Below are 21,174 nucleotides of genomic sequence, written 5' to 3'. Positions count from 1 at the left end.
GGTGTTTTACCTAGTTCTGTGATGATGGGGATGTTGGATCCGGTGGTGACAGATGCCTGACGCACGAAGCCATGTACTGGACTGCTGTCTGGAGATGACCTGTCCATTCCAGGAGGCGTGAAACCTTTACACATTCGGAAACAAAGACATAGGCTGAATACATCAGCAGATAAAACAGCGTTACGGATCAAGTATTCAGGCTGGTCAGCAAACTTTATAGCAGATGTAAAGGGTTTAAATCTTAATATCTACTTAATACAAATAAAGTCATGTGAAAAAGAAAGTTTTCAGTTCAATGCCACCCTCACTGCTTCCACAGGCATTAAAGCCAGCCAGGTGCTGCTAATCAAATGTACCTGATTAACTGACCACCTCTATAAAAACACAATTTTTGACAGTGTGCTGGTCTGGAACATTTGGGTGTGCGTTAACACAATGCCACAATATTCCCAATAGTGGACATCCCAGCATCACCCCAAGTTTAGACCACGCAAAGCTAAAAAAAACTGCATAAAACCCAAGAGCTACAGGTTTGACCCTATAGGCATCAATTAGCATGTTAAAGGTTAATGTTCACGACAATGTAATTAGAAACAGACAGAATAAGTATGGCTTGTTTGGAGGTGCTGCCAGCAGAAAACCTCTTTTTACTATATAACAGCATAACTTCAGTTTAAGAAAGTTAAATTTAAAAAAAAAAAAACCCAATGCTTATGGAAACTGTCCTCTGGAAGGACAAGACCAAAGATGAGAGGTTTGGCCATAGTGTATAGCACAGAGGCAAATCTACAACAGAATGGCTGAGAATAAAATGAATCGAGGTGCAGCGACGGCCAGTTAAAGCCCAAACTGATAATAAGGAATCTATGGCAGGACCTTAAGAGACACGTGCATAAATGAATGCCTGCAAACTTCAGTGAACTGAAGCAACATTGTAAAGAAGCCTGGGTCAAACTTTTTCCACAAAGATGTAAGAGATGGATAAAGTCATGCAGAAAAAAATTACTTTAAGTTATTGGAGTTAAGATGGTTCAATAAGCTACTGAATTCACACGCCTGGGCATTTAAAGAAAAAACTGTTGCTTCAGCTTCAATTTATACTAAAAAATAACTACATGATTTTGATAGGTTTCTATTATTACTATTTACATTTGAATAAATAAAATATAATAAAACAATAAAAAATTATTAAAGTTATAGCAATATGTTACTTTTAACTAATGTTTTCCTACTAATTTACTAATTATTTATTCTTTGAGCCCTAACTTACATTTTGTGGTGTTTTTTGAATTTAATTTAATTTTGTTTCACCTCAAACATATAATGCTATTACCAATGCGACTACTCTTTATGAGGCATAATAATTTAATAAACATAAAAAAATCTGATTCCAACTTAAATGTCGTCACTGTGTATCGGCTTAATGTGGGTCTTACTCTTTATGGCAAATAGCAAAACAAAAATGTGCAGTCTGTATGTTTTATTGTAGAAGTATCACCGGCATGAGGGCATGACCTAAAACTCTGCATCAGTACAATTACAGATGCATTCTATCTTACCCAGCATGAAGTTTTTGATGTGCACTTTATGTGCGATTCAAATGTGTGGATTGAAGAACACACACGGACACAAAGAAGGCAGCTAAGTGAAGCAGGCGCCTGCCTAAAAACTGCAATAGTGATACTGTGCTTTTAGGGGTCAGCCAAGACATATTTAGCATTCACATCCCTCCATCAACTGGCAGACATAAATTTTATATGTTGTTCATTTTGTTACAATAAAATTGGTGAAGTGGATCCTGAAAACCTTTTATCGAAAATGGTGTGGCACAGAACCATGAAATACAAGTGCAAGTGACAGGAGTATGAATTCACATGACTTCACATTTTTGCATTTCCTCAAAGTGACAAGTAAACACCTTAAATCTGTAATGCTATATGCATAATGCATCAACTGTGTTTTGACATCCATCATTTAATGCTGACTACAGCAAAATGTCAGCTTATAGTGCCACCACCAAGGAAACATAATGCAGGGAATATATTCAGGTCACAAAGTTTTAAAAGGCTTGCAAATTCTCTCTGTGTGCGAGTGTGTGCGTGCCTTTCTGTCAAGAAACTCAATGAGCTGCTTACATTACAAAAGAGATCTTTCAGCCCTTTGCAACGGAAAAGGCACCAAATAGTTTAGTACACAGCGGGAAGCACACACTGAACTGAAGCATGGATAATCATAACTTTTGTTACACCAATTATTGAACTAGGAGATAGCAGCGGTTTGACACTTCAACCAGGGAGCACAGCTCAGATAGTGCAAGCATCATTTTGTCGATGTCCATAAAGGATGATGTTTACTCCACTGGAGAGTGACAGCAAGTTTTTTGGATTCTGCCTCTAAAACGCCGCGCTTATTGTATCATAGTGAACATGAAGACTGTGGGAAGACGTAGGAGAGCGCCTTCCACTCTGCGCAGCGCAACCCCAGAAAGTGGCGTTGGTGAGAACAGGGATACATGAGGCCTGCTGTAGAGCTGCTTTCAAAACCTGTTAGGTTACAAACAGCTCAAAAGTCGTTATGCAGTGTGAGCTGGCAAAATCCAAACAGAGAGCTGAGCCTCTACTGAGCACTGAAAAACAGAAGAGCTCAAATGTGTTTATCTGCCCGATTGCCTTAATCTATTTCTGAGATTATTCATCAGACATTCACATACACCCCATATGAAAAACACTGTTTATCTCTAAAGAAAGACACTGTTTCTCTTTATAGACTAATCTTGTGTCCTTGTGATTGAAATAACACTATGCTTCTTGAATTGCCTAATTATACTTAAAACAGTCAATTTTTCTCTTTTTTTATATGTTTTATATTAATGCTAACTTTTTTTTTTTTTTAATGAAAAATGAAAATGATGCCCCAAAGCAAAGACGCTGGCTTTTGCTTTTGTTAGACTGTAACTTAGTTTATTCAGCTACAATCTACAATAGATGAGTGAGATCTGGGTTACATGCCCCCTTATCCCTGTAGCCCTGCGGGCACAGCTATGCTCTGTGGTTGACTACATGCTACAGCAGCCGGGAGAAGCTCTCCCCCAGGAAAGCGCATGTTTACTTATTCATTTGCACCTCTAAATTCCACAGACAGCGTCTGAATGAGAGCATCGCTAGGAGGAAGGAATCCTCACAGCAATACCCATGATACAATAGCAGCGCCTGGTTATATGCGTGTATTTTCTTATGTATGCATGATTGCATGTCACTGTGTTTTCTTAAATGGGCCGTTAAAGTAAGACCCGGTTATTGATAACGCCAGTCTCAAACCATTGGTTTGGGTTAGAAGACATAAACCTGCGAGCTTCTGGATGGACGTGGCTTTCTGCAAGTAGTGCTCCCCAGAGTGGTCGCGCTCTCAGATTTACTCCTGCCGATTGTTGCTTGCTGGCACTATTATCGACAGCGTATCGCTCACACAGGCTGGAGAAGTAACTGCATCGGCATTCTAATAAAAATGTGGATATGCCCTCCATTACGAAAAGAAAAAAAAGGCCTCTTGAACCTTCACTTTGATTTGTATTTACAACAGTCGCTGTGGTGGCACTAACTGCTTACCTCAAGGCATGTAGAACCTTTCAAGCTAATCAGAAACTGAGGATCACCTGTTTGTGAATGTTTGTGGATAGGATGCCTTGGCATGAGTAACCGAGTGTGTTACGCACGCAAACGCGTGCGCACGCTATGAAGCACTGAGGTGTGTGCGTGCATGTGTTGCTGTTTTGTTGTGACTAATGAGTAGCAGCTGAATTGGCCTGCCTGGTGATTTGTACTAGCTGCTTAATGATGATGAGGCCTGATGGGATGCCTGGTTCGTATGTTTGTCTGCAAACATCAACAATCTGTTCCAGACGATCTGCCAGACTCCAGATCAGGGGGAACAACATCAAATGACACAGTCATGTTGATTACATCATTAAAAAGTATTATCAAAGGTTTAGCAGCATCTAATTGCCAGGGACAAGACTGAAACCATCAGAAAATTGCGCGGAGTAAACACTCTTCAAAGGCTTGATGAAGGTATAAACACAATGTTTCTGTGTGTGCACATCTTCAGTTAGAGTTACAGTAATGTCAGTTTACAGACGAGACTCAAAGCAGACTTTCAGAGAATTTCAGTTATGAGCGCTTAGCAGACTCTGTGCTCGACAAACTACATCTATCCTTCCTGTGTGGCCTTCTCACTGCCCTCCAGTCTTTTCCTCTTTTCCTTTTCCATTTTTTGACTACTCTCCTTTCCTCCCTCCCATAACCTGTCCCCTTTGGCCAGGAGTGTACATGGAGTCTAATGGGACACTTCTTACCTTGGGAATTAGCCTGTAAGACCCCAATGCTGTCATCAAACTGCATAGATTTGATGTTGAGTGTTGCCAAGATGCATTCCTTATCCTGCAGAGACGCATCTTCGATATTGTTCTGATTGGCTGACAGTATTACACACATGTCGCAGAGGTTGATGTTGACAGCCCTTAAATCTGCCCGACTTAATGGTGTACCCTTCAGGGCGAGGGGAACACAGAGAAAGAGCAAGACAGCGAGAGAGAGAAAGCAAAACACAGAGAACAGACAGACATGGGGGAGAGAAAAATAAATTTAAGAAGTGAGCAGAGTGGGGCTGTGGGAAATTAGTTAACAAGTATTCTTGTTTTGAGGCGATGACATTCCACTGATCTAACCGGGCGTTGGAGATTCAGAGACACGGACTAATCTAAAGGCTAGCCTGCGCTGAGGGCTGTGTTTGTGATTCTCCTCTGATCATCAGTCAAACCAGGCCTAACAAGCTCTAAGGCAGCAAGCCACGCCATCTGTGATGGGCACTGCAGCTGCAACGCTCATAAACTCCACTTTGGATATGCAGGATGTGTCACTGCTAGGGATGAGGGAGGCTCACTGAGCTCTCATGAAGTAATCATTCAACTGAGAAATGCGCGATCAAACTCAAAATGACAATCGCTTGAAAGATTTCAGTATGAGTGCAACTTAAAATGTCAGCGCCTTCTAGTTGGACAGATATTCAACATGCAGGTGAAGTAGTACACTCACAGGTAAGATGGAGACCTTGGGGAAGTTGTGTAAAGTTTCCCACTCTCTCCGAAGGTAATCCAGCGAGCCCACAAAAACTATAGGCTTTAGCTCGTGGTAATGGAAGTTGCTGGCTCTTAAAGGCATCACCAAGTTTCGCAGCCCCACTAAAGCGGACGTGACATCCCCAAATATACAGACCACTACATGGCCGCTTAGCACTGTCATGGAGGCTTCACTCCGGGTCTGTAGGGAAGAGAGGGACACGGGGAAGGGGGGAGAGAAAAGCAGAGAATGAGGAAAAAAAGCGAAGGCAGAAAAGAAATGAGGAGGCACATAGAGACAAACACAGGTTTACAGAATAAAAATGAGTGCCGATAACAGAAAACTGGGTCAGGTGCATGAAGTTAAAACCCCCCCCAACATATCTAGAGTTTAAATGTGCTTAAAGGCATCACATAAACTGTTATATATCCACATGTAATCATTTATTAACCATGTATTTGGTTTTATTATTAGCTCTTCATTAGACAAATTAAACACGAATGTAAGCTGTAAACTGTTACATTCATAAAAAAGTACAGCTGCAAATTGTATCATATTTTCAGCTGGCGGCAAATGATGTTTATCTGTGTATCTGAAACATTTTGGTGAAGCAGCCTTCATATTCCCTTGAGTTGAGTGAAAACAGCACCTGGGTCACTCGAGTCTTAGACAAAGCAAAGATATGTCGTATCTTTACTATGCACAGTAGGTGACTGCGCCTCCTACTTGATCCTACACAAACAATTTATGCACTAACATAAATGCTTTAAACCGTCTCGTTAAAGCATCTGAGCAAAGTCATGCACCGAGTGTTGAAATGCTGCTCACTCATTCCTTGGTGGATATACACATATACTGTATATATAAATATAAAAACAAACTCACCTTGAAACAACAGAGAGGCAGTGAGAGAAATTTCAATACACATTAGTATGTGATTGTGTTACTGCAGTACTGAGGGGAAACATTTGCTCCTGAGCATACTTACTAGTACCTTCTTTTTTTATATACACTATTTTTCCCCTCACTGGGTAGCAGTTACAGAACTTTTGCCCCACTTACCAGGATGACTTTTTCGATGTCTTTTGAAGGGCACCAGTGAAACATCCCTGTCGAGTCATACCTCTTCACGTTCATGTCCATATTCTCAATTTGTTCATTTCCAGGAATTAGAAGGGGATCGTGTCGACTGGAAAAGAGAAAATATTTACGTTAGGCTGTGGCAGAAGCCAGGCAGGGTTTCTTGATATCTGTGCTGTCTGATCGTTAAAAGTCCATCTCATTCTCAGAGTATGAAACTTTCTACTGCACTGCATAACTAGAATATCTTTCCCTCCAATCTGTCTCATCCCCTATTTAGAGGCATCAGAAAAGTCAATGACCCTTGTGCTCACTGTGGTACAGAGGAGAACAGCAAGATGTGAGTACTACTGACTGAATGGCATGACAACACAAGGCCAATTACCAGCTTTTACCCTCTCTTCCAGTTCCTGACGCCATGTGGCGCAAACAGTAAAAGCTCCAACAGGCTCGCACTTTAAATATTTCAGGAATTTGCCCAATCACATTTTGCTTTCCCAGCTGATGGTCATTAATGTTTCAGCAGCATGTCACAACCAAACAGGCTAATCCACAGCAGTGGGCTGCTGAGTTTTATCTGCTGTAACACTGACCATGAAAGGGTTCCTGTCAGTGTTGTTACGCTGCCTCTCCTGTTCTTGAACTTATTCTACAAGACATGTTCTCACAGCCCCTCTGAACACGGTCCAGAAAATGTGATCAAAAACACAGAGTCAAGATAAACGGTGGAAGTGCTGTTTTCCCACAAAGGCCCCTTGTTTTGCAGCAATGTAAATGTAGTTTATTGACAATTTAAGAAAAATTATGAAAATTCAATACTGCTGATACTCCTAAAAAAAGGGGGGGGAAACTGCAGAGATAGACATGTGAGTAATATGGGAGAAAATATCTCAAGAATTTGACATACATCTCTCTCAGTATCACTCTCTCTATCCTCTATCAACACTGTCATTCACTGACAAGGCTTTGATGTTGTTTCTTCCTTCAACCTGCATTTGGATTGCATGCCATCGCAGGCAAAAGTTAAAGTTAAAGAAAAAAAAAGCTGTCAATTAGCCACCCTCTCTCTCTCCACCTCTCTTTCCCCCCCCTCTCCCCTCTATCAGTTAGAGCAGGTGATAATAACACTGACAGCATTTAGTGTTTTTACACTCAGCCTGAATCTTTCATCCAGAGCCGCGTGTTGCGCCAATCAACTCCACGGAGCACCCCGTCACTTCAATCTGCTCAGCTCTGCTCGCCTCCACACAGGGGCTGACTGGCGCATGCAGACGGGCTGCCGCTCCACCTCTCACTGCCAAGACAGCTATCTTTCACAGAGCTGTCAGCGGTGTGACTGGCAGCCTGTCACAGGCTCCGCACACCTCCTTCCTCTTCCTTCTCCGCGCCTCGGGTTGAACCTACCACAAGGCTCAGGCAGAGCAGACATGACGTCTGTGCTACGGGGCCACGCCCAAGGGATATCAGCTGCAGATGATACTGTGACATCTTCTGCAAATGGATGCGTGTTGTCAGTCATGACCCATCGTGAATGTTTGTGTGGGTGTGGGGTGGGATGGGATGGTGTTAGCGCCACGGCAGGAATGCGGTTCATTAGGAAATTTACAAGCTGGATTGGCTACTAATAAATTATTTAACACAGGGCTCCTAAATGTCACCCAAATAGCGAGCAAAGTGACAGATAAATGCAGATATTCTCTGCTGAGAATTTTCAGTCCTGAACAAGTAGATGCAGAATTACGTGAACTTTGCTTAATTTCTAGCATTGTACCAGAATGCAAACTAAATGTTGTGCTCGGTGAAATACAATATTTTATCAGATGCACTTTTATGGAGGACAAACAGTATTTCCCTTACAGCATGTCTCACTCCGGTGCCTCCCTCCCTCCCTCTCTGTCTCTTTCTTTCTCTCGTACCCTATCCCTCAGTATATTTCAAACAGAGTTGAATTATTCCAGTGTATCACTCTGCAGTCACAAAGCTGGGGATGGGCGTGCTCCCCCAATCCCTCTCTGCCAGACTACGAAGGCAGCTTCTTGCTTTGAAAATTTTTCCCATCATGCAAACTGACAAAGGCATGCTTTTCAAAAGCCCACAGCCAATCTGTTGATCATTATTTATTTACAAAGGCCTTCAGGCTGCGAGTCCTGTAAAAACCATACTTGATACGTATGTTCGCTCTCTTGCTAGCTCTCCACTGTGTTTTCCCCCTTCTTGCTTGTTGAATAAAGTATCCCTAAGGCTACCTCAAACAATCACTTTTCATTCTGCATAAAATCCACCTCGCAAAGCACAACGGTTTATATAATATATATGGTCTTATATGTTGACAGGGGCAGCTGTGAAGGGGTGGAGGGAGGGAGTGTGGACTGCGATGGGTAATTTGATGTTCTGCTAAAGGCTAATACTTGGAGGGAAAAAAAAAGAAAAAGCTACACCTATAACAGAGGACCTGTCATCCCAGCACCCAAGAGCCAGCAGAATACAGAAGCAACCCTAAAGCAGAGAAAACTTTGACACCGCTTTGAAGCGTTTTCAAAACTGAGTAAATAACTCGCAAGGATTATTATCACTGCGAGATCAAAGCGCAGATGCATATATTACATGGCAAACGGGGACCGTCTTCTAAGCAGAAAAGGAAGAGAAGAAAAGGTTTTGTGCTTTAAGTTAGGCAAACTAAAGAACCTTTTAAAACAAGCAGTTATCTGGAAATGTGCCAGTGTCTCGTTGTTTTTGTAGCAGTTTGCTCCCTCTGAGCAAGGGCATCTGAGCTGATGCTCTGCTGCGAACTAGACTGAAGGGTATGACTCTGTGTTGGGCTAATGGTTTGGCAAGTGTGAAGGCTTATTAAGTGCTTGTTTTGTTGTGAGGGGGAGGCCGACAACTATACTGGACAAAAATCACATAGGCATGCCAGTGCAGTAGGAGGATTGCTGCCTAAGGGAAACTAGCAGGGCTAACGTACACGGCACTCAACCAGAATGGTACAGTAATAAGTGAAAACATTATGCAGTGTATGAAAGAGAACAAAACAGAACTACTTTGTATAATAGCTCATATTTATATTGATTTTATTTGGAAATGTTAACTATTCCTCCTTAGAGTTTGTTTATTTTTTAAAGGGTTTAAATTCTATAAATAAGATTAAGATTATATATATTACGAGGTCTCTCTTTAGAGTTCCTTAATGTAAACCCTCGCTCTCATTAGGAGACAAGCAGTGTAGCTATGAGTGTTTCTGTCCTGTTAGATCTTCGCCACCGTGCCTTCATCCCGCCGTCCCAACCCGCACAGCTCGGCCTCCCTGCATTTTCCTCTCAGTCGTGCGTCTAACCCCGCCTTGCAGTCAGAGGAGCACAAAAACCTACCCTTTTTATCTTTCAAAATCAATTAACAGCAGTTTAATTCCAAAGGACAGGATAAAAGGAAGGTAATATTTGAATTCATATTTGATTGTGACGATACATCTCGCATATGGCCTTAAGTACCAGATACACTACTCACAGGGGTTCCCACAATAGACGAGTAGCCCGAGGGCAAAGTAACCATGCAGGTCTCTCTGATTGGTTGGTGGTGTCATTAGTGCCAGCATTGTTTAAGGAGTACATGTGGACCAGAACGGAGGAGGTGACAGCTGGGTCTTTAAAGCCAGAGGAGTTTTCAAACGGCTCCTCACAGCCGCTTTTCATGACAGAAATATTATTTCAGCTCTGTCATTAACAGCTGACAGCATGCCATCCTAAACAGCCAGCACCTAACAGGGCATTTCTCTTCTCTTTTTCACTCACAGAGTTTCTTACCTCCCTCTTCTGCCACCCCTAATTTGCCCCCTCCCATCCATCCAAACTCCCACCATCTCACCATCAGCAGCATACGCCTCTGAAGTATCTCTCAGACACATACCCCCCCCCCTCCCCATGCTCCCTCCCATCTTCCTTATATCTGTCTTCCTCTCACTCCCAGTTTGAAGGCTGGAAGAAGAATAAAATCAGCATCTCTTACCTCATCATTTTGGGCGAGCAGTTGGGTGAGTTTCGCATCCCTCCGTTGCGCTGCTTTTTTTTGGGCGAGAGCGTTGACGGATGCTCGTCTTCGACTGAAAACACATGCGCACAATGTCAGAGCAGAGACAAACGGTTCAGAAAGAGAGCTGGACCTGACATGAAAATAGGCAACAATCAATCAATCATTCAATGCAAACCACAAAAAAAGAAACTGAACGCAAGAAAAGGAAAATTAATAATTCAATGTGTCAAAATGGAAGGGAAATAAAAATAGAGAGAGAAAATATTAGTAATGGACAAATGATTAAATCTGAAAAAAGCCAGAGGAAACCATGGAGAAAAAACAATTCATGACCTAAAAGGAAGGTTTATTTAAAAAATAAGAATTTTTTTTTAAAATGTCCCCCATGTTGTGGCTATACTAAGGTGCAATATTGCACATCCTCCACTGACACTTCACTGCGTCTGTTCACCCACCGAACTCTGCAGGCGGTTGGACCTCTAGCAGTTTACATCCAAGTAACCATGCTTACCTAAAGCATTAATTGCAATGTGATGCTACAGACTGTTATTGTCACTGGGGCATGGGCAAAAGCAATGACAATGATATAAATACAGGTTATGGAGATGAATTTTGAGTGCGTAGTTGACTTCCTAATGAAACTACTTGAACCCCAACACTTGTGAAAACTTGTGTCGGATTAAATATACAGCGTCTTTGTTTCATGTTTTGCTGAACAATGCTGTGTTATTTTATAGTCCTCTTTTGTTTGTTTTTTTAAAGATTATTTGATCACATTTGAGCTCGGTTTTCTGTCAGCCATGCTTCGCTAGGTTGAAAAAAAAAATCATCTAAAAACAAAAACACTGTTTCTCAAACTTTACTTGAGTCCCAGCCAGACAGAGAGAATGAGAAAGAGCAGCCGGAGTGAGTCCGGGCCCAGCTGTCTGAAGATTTCAGTCAAGCTAACAGTAGTCTGATCTTCTCCACTGTCTGTGAGTTTCAAGAGCTTTCAGACAGGCACCCAGATACTCTTATCCAATCTACGCTCTCCCAGCGCAAATGTCAAGTGCACCGTCACTTCAAACCCGCATTAGTCCTTTGGTTAGAAATCAATAACACAGCATGATATTAGTGCAAATCAATGTGCGCGCTGCAAGCCGCGGTTATTCCAAGCATGTTGAATTTCATTATTCTCTGAGCACCCATTCTATGCTGTCACCTAATTCTGCTAATAAAAGATAAGAAATATGGCTTTGCCTTCTAATAAAATGTCATTCTCTGACATTTCTTTTATGCAATTGGGCAATCAGAATAGCTAATATCACAAGCATTTTACACTTTACAAATAATTCTCTCTCTGATGTACTTTGAAAATACCACACAGCAGAAAGTATGCTTTCCTTGCTATACCATTTGACAAACTCCTCTTGGTTTAAACTTAATTTTTTAACATTAAAACAATTGAACTTTTTGCTTTCACGGACACCACGCTGCATTTCCCCACTACATAATGATATTAGTGCAAAATCCCTGAGCTCACAGCACCTAGCGCCACTTCTGAAATAGCACGTTGTCTACAGTAAATTCACCTGTTTTATCCCGGCGCTTAAAAGTTATCTCATATAGACAGTAGCAGCCACTGCACTAGCAGCCAGATCTGTGCAAAGCAGCAGGAGAAACAACAGCAGCAGCTCCAGCAGAGTGAGCCGTCATGCAGCAAACAAGACAAAATGAAGAGACGGGACAGCATTACTGACTGATGCATCCCGCTAAGGGGCCAACCTACAGTGCCTACTGTGACTGAGCAGCATGGCATTACTGGGGTGGCAGCGGTATTTCACTGGCAGACTGCGGGCCCGGTTCAGTCGACTTTCAGCCAGGGATCTGGTCGCCACGTCTCCTGGACCCGAGATACTGAAGCGCAATTGCGAGGGGTCGTCCCCGGGCCCCAGCCGCATGTGGAGCAGGCATCCTTTACGGTTATTAACGAGAGGGATGTTGACTGTGCCAGGGCTGACCAGGGGGTCCTGGCTGGGGTGCAGGGCATTGGGAAGGAATACATTTGAGGTGATGGAGGTGGAGATGCAGCCGGTGGTTTTAAGTGTTCTGTTTTGAAAAGGCGGTCTAACTTCATCCGTTACTGTCAAATAGTGGAGAACAAAGAGTGTGAAAACGCCTGCTTTAAATGCTCAGAAATGACTGAGTAAAGAAGTGTTATTGTATTTCAAATTAGATTTTGTTAAATAGATATTTCAGGGTAAATTCCATAAAACAATCATTATTTCACAGTATGTTAAAATGAATATCTCATCACTATTTAAGAAAAAATGCAACTTAAGTTTTGACTGAACCAGCTTAAAGCAAAAATATATTAATAATAATGTTAATAAATAAAGGCAGGAACCATGTAGAATTTCCTAAAAATAGTTGAAGCCTTCTTAATTTGCTTTTCATTTGTGTTAAATTCATTAGAAGCCTCTTAACTTTACTTCTCATTTGTGCTGCGCTCGGGTAGAACAAAGCAGAGGCATGGCTTGGCTAAAGCCAGTCAAAACCAATTAGATATTGTCACTTCAAGTGAGCGTGGCACACCACAATAATGTCAACAAATAGAACTAAATATTTATAATATTATAAATTCAAAACATCTAATCATTTTACATGTATTGGATTCCTTTTGGATTATGTACACAAGTGTGATTTAATTCCGCATGAAAAATGTTGAAAAACAGAGCATTTGGAATTTTCACTATTACACTAAATCGCTTGAGTATGAGAATAAATACTCGCATATGTACCAAATATGTTCAGCATGTCGTTTCACCAAACTCACAGAAACACACACTCACACACAGTCCATCTGTGGCTGCAGAGTCAACCCGCATGTTTGTATGTACTGAAAGGGTCATGGCACACTGTAGGAAGACAGCAGTGGGAGATGAGTAAAATATCTGGTTGCAAAGTTGACTTGGAGAGGCGGAGCCCTTTTCCTCCCTTTGGTTGAAGGGTGGTTGGTTGGTTGTTTGGAGGAGAGAGCATGCTTGGGTGGCCCTGGGCGATAAACAGACGTTTATCCCAGCCGTCAGCTGCCTCCTTGATTTACAGGGCGCCACCGATAGCTCCTGGATTCATCTGGCCCTTGTCAAACACGTGCAGCGTTACAGAGTGTTCACCCGCCCTGGCAGGTCCACTGTGCATCCTGAACAACCCAGACGGCAACTGTCCCTTCTCGAAATGATAATCACATGACGGTACTGTCCTGCATGCAAGCCTTATCAGATCGCCGTGACCCAATGTAAACTGGATGATGAGGCGGAGGAATAACAAGTAAAAATGTTTACTTTACTATGTGAGCTAAGCTGGCTTTGCCTTTACAGTGTTTGCTGCATGAGCGAGCTTTGTTCTTCAGCTGCATTGCAACTGCATGAAAGAGCTTTTTAAAGCCATGCATTGTGGTCTATTGAGTTAAAAAAGGGAAGAAAAAAAAACTTATGATTACTGCGCTTCCTTTTAGTTTGCTTAACAGGTGAGGCAGCCATTATTTAATAAAGGAAACCAAAAAAAAGCCTTTATTGTCAGTATGCCTAATAATAACAAATACATCTAAAATGTAGACACAAAGTGTTAGAGGTGACAAATAACATTTCAAAAGTGAAATGTATTCTTAACCAGTAAAATAAAGGAGGGGGGGGGGAAGTCATTTAACAATTATTTACCAAAGATTTACCTATATTGCAATCAGCTTTGAATCGAACGCCAGCCTCTTTATGGCTTCCACTGTTTCCTGGTGTTGTAGCGCCATCTGCTGCTACATGCAGCACAATACAAAAAGAATATTTCATGGATCTACATAGTGTTATCAAACACAAAATGATCTCAGTACTTTAGTTTGCTATCAAAATATGTTAAAATGATTTTATCATATTTAAGTTAAATATAAATAAACTGGATATTTTAAAAGAAACACTGAAAGTTTTTCAAAAGTTGGTTTCCTTTTTTTTTTTTTTACAGTAAAAATACAAAAATACTTAAGCAGAGCATCGCTACTAAGAATGTTATATGACATGCTGAGGGAGCTATACTCTATACACAAAGCTATGGCAGAAGGACAGGGAAACACACTTACGTGATCTGACAAATCCGTTATACTTATATTTGGCTGGGGAGGATGCAAAGACAAGTGGCAGGTCACACACAAGGAGAGAGGGTGTAATGAAAGAGACACATTAGGAAAGACATCAACATAAGAGCCGTAGATGGAAATTAAATCAAATGTAAATCTGATGTTGTCTCACCAAAAGGTATGAGGGCACAAACCAAAAAATGAAAGTATAAATAATTAAAAATCACTGTAAAACCCTAATGGTGGCACTGATTACAGTATGATGTGATGGCACATAAAAGGCAGACAGATGAATGAAAGAACTGTCCATTCACAGAGTGAGCCATGCTTTTAGGAAAGTGTACTACACCTGTAATGAGATGTAATGACGGTCTAATGGCTGGTTTTAATACATTTGAAAAAAAAAAAGAAAGAACTACATTACATGTCACATCATTTCCGTGTAGATTTAGCAATTCCATTTTTTCCCCATTTTATAATAGAGTTTCGTGGGGGGTTTTTTATATCTAAAAATGATGGGAAGTGTGAGGCGGAACAAATAAAGCCACAATGGGAAATAAAGAAAACGAATACATACTTCAGTGCATGTATAAATCCAAAACAGACAACAGCTGCTCAAAACAGCTGCGCTAACAGAGCACTAATGCATAGATACCTGATTTTCGCATGCAGTCCAGAAGTCTTATACAAATAGAGATTTTAAAAATTAGGGTTTTTTTTTTTCATAACTTGAGCTCAGTGCACGATCTTTGGGGTTGTACTTTTAAAGGGTTCACAAAGGTCTCCACTTTTGCCAGTGCAGTTAATTCTCTGGTAATTACAGTTTTTGACCTTGACCAAGAAGATATTAAAGACCGGTACCACTAGAACTACTAATGTAGTAAGCACTTGAACTCAGAGCTGCTGACACTCCCCACTCTCTTCCAGAGTATCTTCCAGCAGTAAAGGTCACAGTGAGGGCCCAGGGCTGGCCTATGACACAGATCCTCAAAAAGAGACCCACAGTGGCCCTGGCATCTGTCTCTAGCAATCTGCCCGCACCGCAAAGGCGGCAGACTAACTGGCTAGCATCTGGGGCATTGCGAGGCGGCGTAGGACAGGGTGGGAGGGGGAGGGTGGTCGAGGGGGTGGAGGTCTGCCTGGTGGACAGGAGCTGTCAGGGCAAGTTTGGTGATGAACCAGCAGGGCTGGGAAAATGCAAACATAATTTCTGTGTCAGGATGGATAAGGTCCCCAGCAATGAGATGCAGATTCACACACATGCATAGACACCGAGATACAAGTGCATGTTGTTGCGCACACAAGATGTGCACATGCGCACATATACACAGCCCAGAAGGTTGTGGACAAGCCGAAACCATCTCCCTAACCCCAGGCCCACATCCCTTGTCCAGAGCTTAGCAAACCAAGTTGAAACCTCTTAAATGACTAAAGATTTTCTAAAATAGTGAAAGTCAAGTCACAAAAAAGACTTGTTTCATTTACAGACAAAAAAAACTCTTGATGTAGCCAAAGAATTTAGAATAAAGTAATATGTTAACTGCCTATAATAAAAAAGAACAATGGAGAACTACATTTTTCTAACCACTTCATCTGCATACATATCATTACTCATTTAATGAGTTTGTGTTAAAAGTTGCCATAATAAATATTGTATTAGTCGTTAAAGCAGTTTACAGTTGTATACTTCTGCCATCCTAACTTGCTGATAGCTGTCTGTGCTACACACAGACACATGTGGCCCTAATTTGGCACGTGTAGGAACACAGCAGCTTAAACGAAGCAGTGCTATCCAAGAGATCAATAATCAAAGTGCAAGAAAAAAATTAGTTCAGAAGCGTATGAAGTCATCGTGGATAAAGATGTCTTATCCTCTCAGCCTGGTGGAAAAAAAAAACAAAAGAGGAAATAGGGAAAGGAAATCCAACAATCCCTGACTGACAAAGCCCAATGCGCTCCTTCACTAAACTCACTTTGTTCAGATGAAGTCAGGGTTAAAAAGAGAAAGAAATCTAAGACAGAGGAGGCTTTCCTGAAATCCTACAGGGGGTTGAGGGAGAAGTGAGATCAGTAACCATGTAATGGCCAGTAATTGGTACCGAGGGATATCAGCGCAGGCCCAACTACAAGAGGCCAAGCCAAACTCATCATGGCATGTTTGACACTAATCTAGGCTGAGTCGGCAGACGGTGGGAGAATGTTGAGAAGGAAATCAGATCTGTATGTCTGAACCCAAGGCTTTGATAGCTAGGCCTACTGCTGCCATGTCTAATTGACAAACAATTTAGTATTTCCCATCCACTCAAAAGGAAAACAGATTTAAGGCGATCTTCTAGGAGCCTCGGGCCTCTTACCTTTCCTTTATCAAGCCAGAAGCACTTTTTATAGTTTCCTTTTTGATTTTAATTTCTCCTTCTCTTTGCTGTTCCTTTATCTATTTTCTTGTACTCTTCCCAGCTACATAAAGCATTCCTTTTCTCTCATTTGATTTTTTCCTCCTTCCTATTTCACTGCCATGTTCCTACCGTGTAAATGTGACAAACTATCAATGGCTGCAGGACAGATGAAGTACAGGAAATACAAGTCTGAACAATACAATTAATGTGGGGGGGAAATGCATGTATGTTTTCTTAACCGTTGCATAAGTAAAATTTGGTTTCAGTTCCATTATTATCTGTGCCCTGCTCATCATTTTTAAGACCTGGCAAGATGATAGAGGCTTAAATGGTATTTCATTTATGATTCATTTAAAATCCACATGAAAGCAAAGCCAAAATCTTAGTATAGTTTCTCATCAAGGTTAAAAGAAAATGCAGAAAAAAGCAAAACCTACGTCAACTGAAAAGTGTACAAACTTAAAAAAGGGTTAACTCAGAGGTTTGAAGGAGTCTTCAAAGTAAATGTACAAAAGGCACAATTAACAAATGTTATCATTAAAATGCAGAATAAAATCTTTCATTTTTGTGTATTCAGACATCTTACCTGAAACAGTTAAAAAGAGACATAAAACACCACGCTCCAACAGTGACATTATCACACGACTGCATGACTGGTGCTGCATGCGGGAGCCACATGTCTAACATCTACAGTACTTACAGCACCACCACTGAGCCACGTCACCACTTATCAACCACACATACTATAAATCAAAGAAAATCTAACCAGATATAGAGAAAGAGAGAGATAGATACAGAAAAAAAATAAGATCAATATAGAAAAAAAAGTAAAACAACACAGAAACACATAGACCACGGGTACACAAACAATGGGGTCACAATAAACAAATTACACCTCACGCACGCACACACGTACGGTATGGTACACGGTACGATACACAGAGCACGCACCACAGACACGTAACAGCATGTGTTGGGCGGTGTAACTTACAGGCACGTAAAGTGGTTGCGCAATCATGAACAGAGACAGAGGAAAGTGGGTAGGCCCTCTGAAGGGTGTCCATGTTACTATGTACACTGCCTGACATGCAAGAGCAGTCTTGCTCTGAACGGCCGCAATCAAAACAACATGCCAGTTTCATTCGTTTGTAGACGGACATCTTGGCTACAGTCATGTTTTGGGATGAGAGGAGAGGAAAAGCAGCAGGTTAATGGCAAAAGGAGAAATATACATCTAGGGGAAGTCGGAAGGTAACTTCATCAGAAAGTGCAAGCCTTAGTCACCTGCTCCCACAGGCTTGAGCCCCAAGTTATATTAACAAACTCCAAGAGTTACATTTACCTTAACAAGTCAGCCGGCACATTTCATTTTGCCATTTTAAAAGTGTCTCTAAATTGGACACATTATCTATTATTATAATATTATCAATTAAAAATACAACAGTCATAATGCTGGTGATTCTCTTAGGAGTTCAAGCTGTGCGCTAAGGCTGTAACAAGTCAAAAAGGCAAAATTATAACAGTGGGAAAGAGAGGTGGGGAGAAAGGGAAGAGGGTAGGGAGGCATTCGGGGAAGAGAGGCATGAGCAATGTCTTCAGCAGCAAACCTCATACAATGTTTCATACATTTGTACATCCTCTATCCATTTGGCTAAAGGAGTGGATCACGTACCTGTATCCCATCATGCAGCTGTAGCGGTTCTGTCCAAGGCATCACACTAGTCTACTGGCTAGACTGGCTAAATCATGCTATATTCAAAACCTGCAATTTCACTGCTCCACTCCCCAAAGGGACTTCACTCTGATGTGCATGTGCTTAAACGGTGTTATTACACGCTAAAGTGTTAGTTACACAGTTGTTGTTTTGATGTAATTTGAAGTCATGTTTGAAGATACAAATGGGAAGTATAATTCACAAGAAAATGAAGAATTAACCATTGATTTGATCCTCTACTTAATATCCCCAAATTATCAATTGTTTGCAGTGTGCCTGATTTTAAACACTAGTTTGTACCTGGGAAATTCTGAATTTCCGTTTAAAGAATTTATCTAATGTTCTCCGTATACCATAAATTTATAACCATTCACGGGCCATTATAATACATGTAATTTTGTCTTTCAACCAACCAGCAAAACTGGTTCCCAACTAGCATTTCCAACATACAATATAAAAGCATTTGAGCATTTACATACACCTACGTTTTTGTTTTTTTCAAGCTTGCTGTTGTGTGCATCAATTCAGCACATACAGCCCAGTGAATCTTTCAAATGGTTCCAGTCCACTTATGTTTCTTTTCAATTATCGCCCAAGTAGAAAACAGGCAAGATGACGATCTGGTGCGCTAATTAAGTAAAAAAGGATGTAAAAGTAGTATTACGCCAGACAAAAGTTTTAGCTACAAAAGTCAGCCTACAGCCAAGTGTATGTGTGAGTGGTGTGTGAAGCCCTTGAACCCTGAGGGAAGCGGGAGTGAAAGTCCCCAGAGTAGCATCTCTAGATTGCTGTGACTCTGGACAGAAACAGTCCCTGGTCCCCATTCTCTCATTGCCAAGGTGTAAACAGACAGCAGACTAATACTGTCTGGCACCTTTACAAAGATGCTTTCAGCATCTTTGACTCTGACTCACATTGGAAAATAAGACCTTGAATGAAGTAATATGTTTTCAGCTCCTGGCCAAGGAAAGAATGGGAAACACAGATCATATCCCATAAGATGAATGCATCAGGGACTGCTGTATCCTGTGACATGCATATGTGCCTTACTAGCATGTGGAAAGCATGCAGGAAATGAAGCTTAAGTCCTGGCAACAAGGAGAAGTACACAGATAACTGTTCACAGTAATGAAACAGTTTTGGGAACATGGCGGACAAGTGCAGTGAGGCCGTCAGGTCATGCTGAAGTTTCTTTGCTTCGGTGTTTTTGTTTGGGCGCTTGGAACATATTATGTGGGCTCACTGGCAACTTTATTAGGTACACATGTGAAATCTAACATAACCTAATACAACAGCTCTGCTGTAAACTCTGCTTTTACGAGGCTTCTTTATTTTTTAAGTAAACGTGAGTTGTCACGTTCTGGCCTGTAAACATGTTCAGTCTTTAACCCTCTTTGCATGTAATCAAGTGGACAAATGGAGTAAGATGAAGAATTGAAATAAAAGTAGACTCTATGGCAGAGCTGTTGTATTGGTCTGCATTTAGCGTCACAGGTGTACCTAATAACAGCAGCCCATGAGTGTGTATACCACAATGTAGACTTCTGACAAATGGAAGGGGAGCAATGGAAGACAGAAGACACATACACGCACACACGCACACACACAAAGACAATGTATTTTACTTCTGACTTCACAAATACCTAGATTCTGGTTTAGGATGACAAGGTGTCCATTTCAGGGCATTCCTAACTGAAGATTCAACATAACAGCGACCCTGATCAACTGTCTGTGTGGGCTTGATTGGCTACTACTGCCTACAAACCACTAATATTCTGTAAACAGAAGCTATCAGGGTGCTACGTTGAATATGAAGGATGTCCCACAGAAAGCAACATTCTGATATCCACCTAAAGCCTCCTTATTCAGCAACAGTGCAAGGAAAAAGATTACTGCTGGCTCAAGAGGTGAACCTTTGAGCAATAACTAACAGAGAGTGCAGTATCCTGTCAGAGTGGGGCACATAAAAGTGGACAAAACAAATACTTTTTTGCTTGAAAAAGCCAACTTTGTACACAAGTGCACACGCCTCCCCATACCCTGCTTTATATTGTAACATATAGATATAAAAGCAATGTGAAATAACATGTTAAGGATGATAAATCTGTAAAGCCGTACAAACTGATTTATTATCCTAAAACAAAAAGGCACCCATCTGATCCTTGCAATTTTGTTGAACAGGTCTCAGGGGATTAGAGTTTCCTCTACAGACATCACCATTTAACTATGGATATCTATTACCGCACAAGACTCTGGCACGGCACTACCATCTAGTGGGAACTGAAAATTATGACAATGCCGCGTATTAATCCTAGACTTGTCTCCCAGTAAAGCGAGTTAAACAAAATGGCCCAACGACGGTCTGTGTTTGAAAGGCACAAGGCTCGTGCAGTTCTGAAAAGAACCAGTGATCTCTGAAACATCAGCCCAGGCTGGGCCAGGGCCCGGAGTTTATAAAGGGGCTGAGATCACAGCAAAGGGGGGTAAAAGGGGAGACCAGATTGTTTTGATTGTGTTTTGGCAACGTAGCTTGACAGGATTTGAAGAACATCCCGGAAGGACGTTTTCTGCTCTCTGCCACACAAAACTACCTTTGACAGAAAGCAGATCATTTTAAATAGCAGTAGATCTTTCCCCCGTGTGTTAGTTCCTCTAAATCTGTTTTTAATGTACGACATCTCAGATTTTTATTCTTCTGTTCTTTCTCTGAGCAAATACACTATAAAGAGGTTAATCACA

General features: G+C 41.4%; 1 protein-coding gene across 41 annotated transcripts in view; it reads right to left on the bottom strand.

The window, feature by feature from the left end:
* The window catches only part of kcnma1a (potassium large conductance calcium-activated channel, subfamily M, alpha member 1a), a 148,384-nt gene that overhangs the window by 16,855 nt on the left and 110,355 nt on the right, over positions 1 to 21,174 (bottom strand). For 18 of the 41 annotated variants that reach the window (XM_005914064.3, XM_005914065.3, XM_005914071.3 and 15 more), the window contains 5 exons: positions 10,197 to 10,290; positions 6,177 to 6,303; positions 5,091 to 5,315; positions 4,352 to 4,544; positions 11 to 124 (listed from right to left, as the gene is read on the bottom strand). In XM_005914064.3, the coding sequence (XP_005914126.1) occupies positions 11 to 124; positions 4,352 to 4,544; positions 5,091 to 5,315; positions 6,177 to 6,303; positions 10,197 to 10,290 (753 nt within the window). Of the gene's footprint in view, positions 1 to 10; positions 125 to 4,351; positions 4,545 to 5,090; positions 5,316 to 6,176; positions 6,304 to 10,196; positions 10,291 to 13,929; positions 14,011 to 14,328; positions 14,362 to 14,674; positions 14,705 to 17,712; positions 17,887 to 21,174 lie in introns of all 41 variants that reach the window. The other 23 variants (XM_042224353.1, XM_042224348.1, XM_042224411.1 and 20 more) reach the window with 12 other exon arrangements.

This window comes from Haplochromis burtoni, unplaced genomic scaffold (assembly GCF_018398535.1).
Source record: "Haplochromis burtoni strain Fernald_Lab_line unplaced genomic scaffold, NCSU_Asbu1 Contig_7, whole genome shotgun sequence".
Classification (NCBI taxonomy): Eukaryota; Metazoa; Chordata; class Actinopteri; order Cichliformes; family Cichlidae; genus Haplochromis; species Haplochromis burtoni.
Note: the sequence above shows the minus strand (reverse complement) of the source record. Positions and strands in the feature narration are given on the sequence as shown.